The sequence below is a fragment of the Barbus barbus genome (assembly GCF_936440315.1).
Source record: "Barbus barbus genome assembly, chromosome: 13".
Classification (NCBI taxonomy): domain Eukaryota; kingdom Metazoa; phylum Chordata; class Actinopteri; order Cypriniformes; family Cyprinidae; genus Barbus; species Barbus barbus.
In genome coordinates this window covers 12,861,052-12,868,652 of record NC_136741.1, presented here as the reverse complement: position 1 = coordinate 12,868,652, position 7,601 = coordinate 12,861,052, and the positions used below count along the sequence as shown (strand labels likewise).

Here is a 7,601-nt window from a genome sequence, read left to right as displayed (position 1 = left end):
CAATGTAGTACCCACATAGGTGATCTCTATATGGACTATGAATGGGGAAAAAATTAATAAATATTAAAATAAATATTTTTTTGCAATTTTATGTAAAAGTTATATAATATAAAGTATTAGCTATATTTACAAAAATAATAATAATTATAAAAAACCGCAGGAGTTCGGATCATTTTACTCACTCTCTTGTTCGATCTCGTTCATCAAAATGAACGAATCTTTATTCAAGTCATTTCCTTCATTTGAGTCGCGTTAAATTTTATATTTTTAACTCCCAAATTCCCCAAACACATCCACCTACGCAATCTTAATCATATTCTGAATTAGGAAATCATTACAATGCAGCCAAAGATAATTTATGAGAAACATAAATGATTACTTTGACTTCCGAGTCTCTTTTGTCACGTGTCAGACGCAATGAACGAATCGTTCATGATCGACACATCACTACATTGCGCCATTTTGCGATCTGTTGGCGGTCTAGGATGAGCTGCAGGTTACTGCGGTGAGTATATCTTTGATTATATGATGATGTTGTAAATGTGTTTTAATAAACTGGTTAATTCCATAACAGAATATAACACATTTCATAGAGAAGTTCATTTAGCTGTAAGAGGGGCAAGCGGTCAATTTGCTATAATTAACTTAACAATTCGACATTGGAATTCGTGAAATGTAAAATAAAAATACATTTAAGTCATCTAATGGAGCATAGAAGCAGTCAGGTTGAATAGTTCGAAGTTTAAACACACAAACGTTTGTTTATCAGCAGAATTATTATTATTTTTTTTATCATTCTTCTAAACTTTTTGAGATTAAATTCCATGCATCTTTAGCTGTGTGGAGAATAGCAAATAAAAATAAATAATCTCAGAATAAGTATTAGAGAAGCCCATTTACACATTTCAGTGTCGTTGTTTCCAAAGCGACAGAGTCTGGAGCTCATGCGCAGTAAACCCGCATTTTTTAAACACTCTGAGCTCATGTCCGCTCGTTAAACAGAAGAGAAAGCAATCCAAATATAAAGTTGTCAATGCATATGTAAGGCGAACTCCACACACAGTTTGTCAAAAATCCCAGTCACGGTGGATAAATATTATTACCTATTAATATAATATTTCATACTTTATCAGAGCCCTAACCTGTTATTTTTAGACATTATTAGACAGATTATTCATTGATATTATACGTATATTTTTATATTGGTTGGTATAAAGATTTTAAATGTTTTATTATTAGAATGTTATTAATATTATAAATAATGTTTAATAATTTATGATCATAAGCTAATCCTGTCATATACAATATATTGCATTAAAAAGTAAAAAAAAAAAAAAATTAATTAATTTATATTTAAAAGTGGGACACTTAATTATATTTAGTCCTGATTTAATTAAAATAATTAAAGATTTAAAATTCACCCCATCCAAAATTGTTTAAAAATTGATAAAAAGTTCCAAACAGAATGACTGTTTAAGACACACAGACATATCCTGATAGAGTTCTATAGAAATCAAATGATAATATCAAGTACACTTCACATTGTTGTCATGTTTTATTGTTGAGCTGTGAAGCTGTCATGTGTTGCAATAATCAGTTAACTTCTTATTCTATTTATTATTCTTTTTTCTTTTTGAATGTTGCTACATTGAAGGTGGCAAACATAACCTCTAATCAAACATTAGAATAACAGCCTTTTCTACTACGAGCATCATCATACTTTTGATTTATTTTATTTTTTTTTCAGATACTGAATAGCTGGCAGGTATTCTTCTATAAACCATGTAAGTAATTTGAATTTATTATTTTTCTATAAGCAAATATAGTTTCACTAACTACTTTGTATTTATTAGAAATTATATCGTTATGGCCAATGTTTTTACAATGCCTCATTGATTTTTCATCTTCTCTCAACTTTAGAATTGCTCAATTATCCCCATAGACTGCAACACAACACAGACCTCAAGCAAAGGAGAAGCGCGAAAAATCAAAGAAAATCTCAGCATTCCACAGGAAAGGTTGACTGACGCCGTTATATTTTTAACGTTTGTTTTTACGTTAGCTAGCTACCAATTTCATTCTGAGGTTATGGGGAAATGTAAATTTAATGAAGCGTGGCTGGATAAAAACTCTTTTCGTCATTGGTTAAAACCAGTGGACAACAACGTTTTTGAGGCTTTTTGCACCATATGCAAAAAAAGGATTCAGCTAGGTACAATGGGAATGAAGGCATTAGAGTCTCATGCCAAGTCGTCCAAGCACATGAACACTCTCAATGGACAAAAACAAACTCCTTCCATCGCCTGCGTGTTTCAACCAACTAATGTTAGCCAGCTAGCTGCTAATGTGCCTGAAGGGGCAGCAGGAGCTAATGTTAGCCAGCTTGCTGCTAGCGCTGCAGACCCTCCAGCTATGACCGCAACTAGAGTGGATCTGCGCACAGCTTTTGGGTCCACACCAACAATGAAAGCCGAGGTGTTGTGGACTCTTAACACAATCACTAAACACCAGTCCTAAAATGGAAATGAGGGTATCTCAGAGCTTTTCAAGTGCATCTTCCCTGACTCCGACATCGCTAAAACGTTTACTTTACTTACGGTCCCGACAGAACAGCTTACATAGCCAAGTTTGGTTTAGCTATTCACATCAAAAAAGAACTGGTGTCCAAAGTCAACAAATCGCTGTTCGTTCTGATGTTTGATGAGCGTCTCAACGAGACTACGAAAAACAAACAGCTGGATGTGCATGTCCGCTTCTGGAACGAGGGACAGGTTCAGTCCAGATATCTGGGCTCTCAGTTTATGGGACATTCCACTGCACAAGACCTGCTGTCGCATCTCAAAACAAGGATAATCATTTTATACTTTAAAAGCTCATCAATTTATATTGATAGACTCAACTTGTGTGCATACACTCTTCTGTAACTGCAATATTACATGACCAATTAGTTATTTCCCAATATGTGCTCATCCAGTCCTCTTATTTGAGTAATCAAATGCAACCCTTTTTTTCAGGAATGTATGGACAGACTGAACCTCAGGGACTTGGCGTCCATCTCAATGGATGGGCCCAGTGTGAATTGGAAACTCTTCAACCTTTTCCAGAAAGATCACGCTGAGCAGTATGGAGGTGAGCAGTTTAGAATGCTATTACTGTTTGTGGGTGAGTGTGAATGTGATCTATTAATAATTATAATAATGCATTTTATTTGTAGTGCACTTTACATTGAACAAACAATCTCATAGTGCTACAGAGCAAAAATTTATGCATGGGTGCAACATATGCAGTACAAAACAATCTCCATGTGATACAAAATATGAATTTGGTTTCTAATATTAAGTTTTGCAACGAAATCTTCAGGTGCTCAGCTCATTTGTGTGGGGAGCTGTGGCCTACACACGCTACACAACGCATTCAAGTGTGGGTTCACTGCATGGCAGCTGGACAAGTTGCTGAAAGCACTGCACACATTGTTCCTCAATGTGCCCGCCAGGAGAGAGGATTACATCACAGTAACTAAGTCTACTGTGTTCCCCCTTTCTTTCTGTGCCCATCGTTGGGTGGAAAACCTTCCGGTTGTGGAGAGAGCCCTGGAAGTCTGGCCATCACTGCTCTTGTAAGCCGTGAAATCAAAGAAACTTGAACCCTGGAACAGGTAGGCCGTTCTTAAATGCAGTGAATAGGTCTGTGACTGTGTCCTAACCCTGGTGTGGCCCTGTCATAGTTTTTGTAATATATGGCTAAGTTGAAATGTCCTGCCTCTCTCTGTCAGCATCTTATGACACAGTTGCAGCAGCCATGAAGGATCCACTCATCTTGGCCAAATTGCAGTTCTACACGGCACTCGCCAGGACCTTCACTCCCTTCCTGAAAAAATATCAGACAGATGAGCCTGTGCTTCCATTCCTTCCGAAGCACCTGACTGAGTTGATGATGGTAATAATTTACTTAAAGTGCAACTCACCCCCAAATCATTTTTCTTTGCTGATAAACTGTATAAATAAGTGTCTAATAGTGATGTCTACATGTCTGGTAATTATTTTTGGTATTTTAGTACATTTTAGTAAATTTTCTACCAAAAACCGTTAGTGTGGTGCCCTCTTCAGGTTAAAACTTTCAGGGTTCGTACGGTCATGAAAAACCTGGAAAAGTCATGGAATTTTAAAGCAGCAATTTCCAGGCCTGGAAAAGTTTTGGAAAAATAAATAAACCCAGAAAGTTTTGGAAAAGTCATGGAAATCTATTTCACAAATCTCTGTATAATTCTATTATACAGATCTGTATAATCTGTATAATAGAATTATGTTTAATCAGGTTCGGTGCGGGATTGCGCATAGGCTATATCGCATTATTTTACTCATTCCCGCAGCATTCGACTTTAAAATTATGGATATTCACACATTTATTCAATAGCCTGTTGCATATAGGTTTGATGAGTAAGTGAATCCACACAGAGTATCAGATGAAATGGGTAATTTGAAAACAGCGTGAGTGATTCAGCTGTACCGCGTCTTCTCTCTTTGACTGTCTCTTATAGCGGCTTCTCATCTGCGCATCTCGTCACTAAAGAGCTGCTGCACGCTGCGATACAAGTCTTTCGCTCGCGTTTCGGGACAGTTGACAGAATTGTCACTTGCCTATTCGGGTCATTGTTGCATCGACACAAAAATTATTTATTTGCACGTCTTTTTAAGCCAGTCGGTACTCGCACGCTCCAGAGGCGGTTTCCCGTGCGCTCAGTCACGTCCAAAGGGCACGTGTATAAAGCTATTTTTTTACAGTCTATGGTATAAAGCCGACTTGCGAGAACCAAATTGAGTTTGGTACCAAACAAGCTCAGTAGAAACCTGCACAGGCCTCTATGCCCTAGTCCAGCCCTTGTGCGGCATGATTACCCGAGTCCGACTGGAACTCGTGTCTGGCTGAAATGCAAGGCTCTAAAGCACAGCTTGTTGCGTTTAAGCGGCAAAAATACACACACAATTATGTTAAAATGGCCATTCTGGCGAGTAAGCACTGTCGTGTTTTAACTCTTTAACAGTTGCGAAAGAGAAAAGTTTCCAAAACGAAATTCAGGTCCTGTGTTTAACAGAGTTAAATGATAATATTCAGTGATATGATACGTTCTCTGTGTGGAGTAACATCTGGCGCAGTTGCTGCGTGTACTTATTACTAAAACAGAGAAAGCAAACAATAGCATTAGTCATTAATTTTAGTTAATGCTATGATAATTTGAACAGATTTTTATTCTTATTGTAAAATAATGGAACATTAGGTCATGAATATTGTCTCAAAAGTCATGGAAAAGTCATGGAAATTTATTGGTAAAAATGTGTATGAACCCTGAACTTTACACTGTACTTGAATTTGAATCGGGCATCACTACTGGCTCAGCCAGTATGGCTGACATCAGCCATATTGCTGCTGTGGAGTATAAAATATGCCCAGTCTCGGCCACACCTTCGTAGCGAGTTGGAATAGCAAGGAAGTGTTGAGGCCCCCACTCCCCCCGCGCGTCCCTCGGTCCGTTAGGCAACGCCTCCTTTTGCCGCATTTTTCAAATCGGAAATGTAGGTGCAGTAAGACTCTGGTAGGGGGGTGAGTTGCTCTCTAACATTATAATCACCGCTGATTGGGCTCAATTGATATGTTTTGACAATGTGGAGTTTGTGGTTAGTATGTGTAAAAAATAGTGGATACATTGTGCATCAAAATCAGACAATTTGATGTCGGTGATTAATGTGCCGCACCGGACATTTTTGTGTTTGTCTTTTGACAGAGTCTACTCAGACGCTTCATAAAGAGAGAAGTCCTCCATGATATCACTGCCCTGCAGCTGACCAAATTGGATGTCACAGACAAGACCATCTGGCTCAGCCCACAAGACATTAGCATTGGTCTAGGTGCAGAGTCAGTCCTTAAGGTAGTGTGATGGTTTAAAAAGGTCATTTTACAAATGGTTAGGCTGAACCAGGTCATTGAAGACATGTTCTATATTCATGGTTACCTCTCTCTAGAGCATCAAAGGTGCAGAGCTCAGGGTGCTAGAGTTCAGGAGAGAGTGCATGCAGGGACTGTGTAGCATCATTAGGGAAGTGCAGGACAAGAGCCCCCTCAAGTATCTGACTGTTAGGCAGATGGTGTGCCTGGATCCATCAGTAATGTACAGAGACCCAGAAAGATGTAGGAAGCACATGAAAGGGCTGGTTCAGAGGTTTCTCCAGGACAAACAGCTAACTGATACTCCTGCGGGTAGGAATAAGAAAGGCAAATCATAGGCTACACATGAATTTATCCTAAACCTGATTGGCTGGTAATGCCCTATAGCCTAATTATTTCTTTTTTTCCCCGCATATTTTCTCATCTGTTTTGTCATAGGGGATGTCATACTGCAGCACTTCGACAGTTTCCTATCCTTGGAGAGCCGGAGTGAGGACTTTCTCTCCTTTCCTCCCATGCAGAAGAGGCTGGACATCTTCCTGAGGAGTGCCATGGAACCTTATCCAGAGCTGTGGGGCTTCTGCAAGAAGCTGCTCATCCTTTCCCACGGCCAAGCTACAGTTGAACGTGGATTCTCTATCAACAAAGAGGTGGAGTCAGACAATATTCAAGAGGACACTGTGGTCACACGGAGGCTGGTGTGTGATTATATCACACAACACGGAGGTGTTACCCAGGTTAGAACGACCCCTGTCTGGACTTGTAAAATGCTTTTGACTTAAAAGTTGACTGAATCAACATAGTTGGTTCCTTGAGTTTGTCACTGACTCTGGTTCGCTTTTCCCAATCCTATACCTAGGTTCCACTCAGTAAAGCGCTACTCGAGAGTGTAGCAAGAGCTAGGACCAGATATCGTGACCATCTTGAGACAGAGAGAAAGAAAAGGGAGGCAAAATCCCAGGCTCTTAAGAGGAAAGAGGCAGAGGACTGTCTTCAGGAGCTAAAGGTGAAGAGGAGACGCATACAAGAGGTGTGTGAGGGTCTGGCTAGGGATGCGGACAGGCTGGCTGAGGAGGCTGAAAGGAAGGCAGGAAGCAAGATGGCTGACCTGATCTCCAGGTCCAACCTCTTGCGGAGAGGCCATAAGGAGAAGTTGACGGAACTGGCTGTCCTTGATAAAGAGATTGCTTCCCTGAGTGAAGAGCTAAGGAGTTGACTGTGTTTCTTAATTTAATTTATTGTTGAGTTCTGATTTTCTATGTTTATTGTTCAGGGGTCTCTCAGTTCCCCATATTCCCAGCATGGAATAAGTAGCTAGCTAATGTTAAAAAACAACTTAACATTGTTCGGCAAACTTTCTTGTGGCCTACTGAAATGTTTTTATTTTTCACACCTGCTTGGCTTATCTTTTACCCATTCCACATTTGAAAAATAAATGAACACAAGTTCAAGGATTTTGTTTTTCTTTGCTGGTAGGGACGTGAAATAGGTATTCATTTTTTTATATAAATGGTCTTAAAAAGGTCTTGAATTTAACTTGAAGAAACCTGTAGGAACCCTGCCTGTGAAATCCTGCATAAAACCTAAATGAGTAAGTTGCTGGGGCCAACATGGAACCCGTGGACAAACCCACTTATAGCCCATATTTCAGCCCATGCAGT

General features: G+C 39.3%; 1 protein-coding gene across 1 annotated transcript; it reads left to right on the top strand.

The window, feature by feature from the left end:
- Positions 1 to 3,778: 3,778 nt before the first annotated feature.
- Positions 3,779 to 7,390, top strand: LOC306878885 (uncharacterized protein). Its single transcript, XM_079431468.1, has 5 exons — positions 3,779 to 3,936; positions 5,780 to 5,923; positions 6,018 to 6,252; positions 6,379 to 6,677; positions 6,800 to 7,390. The coding sequence occupies exons 1-5, from the start codon at positions 3,799 to 3,801 to the stop codon at positions 7,154 to 7,156; spliced, it is 1,173 nt and encodes a 390-aa protein (XP_079287594.1). The 5' UTR covers positions 3,779 to 3,798; the 3' UTR covers positions 7,157 to 7,390.
- Positions 7,391 to 7,601: the final 211 nt, after the last annotated feature.

Coding starts and splice junctions, on each gene's coding strand:
- LOC306878885 (XM_079431468.1), top strand. CDS start 3,799: ATGAAGGATCCACTCATCTTGGCCAAATTGCAGTTCTACACGGCACTC. Junction 3,937..5,779: donor ACCTGACTGAGTTGATGATG/GTAATAATTTAC, acceptor GTCTTTTGACAG/AGTCTACTCAGACGCTTCAT. Junction 6,253..6,378: donor GCTAACTGATACTCCTGCGG/GTAGGAATAAGA, acceptor GTTTTGTCATAG/GGGATGTCATACTGCAGCAC.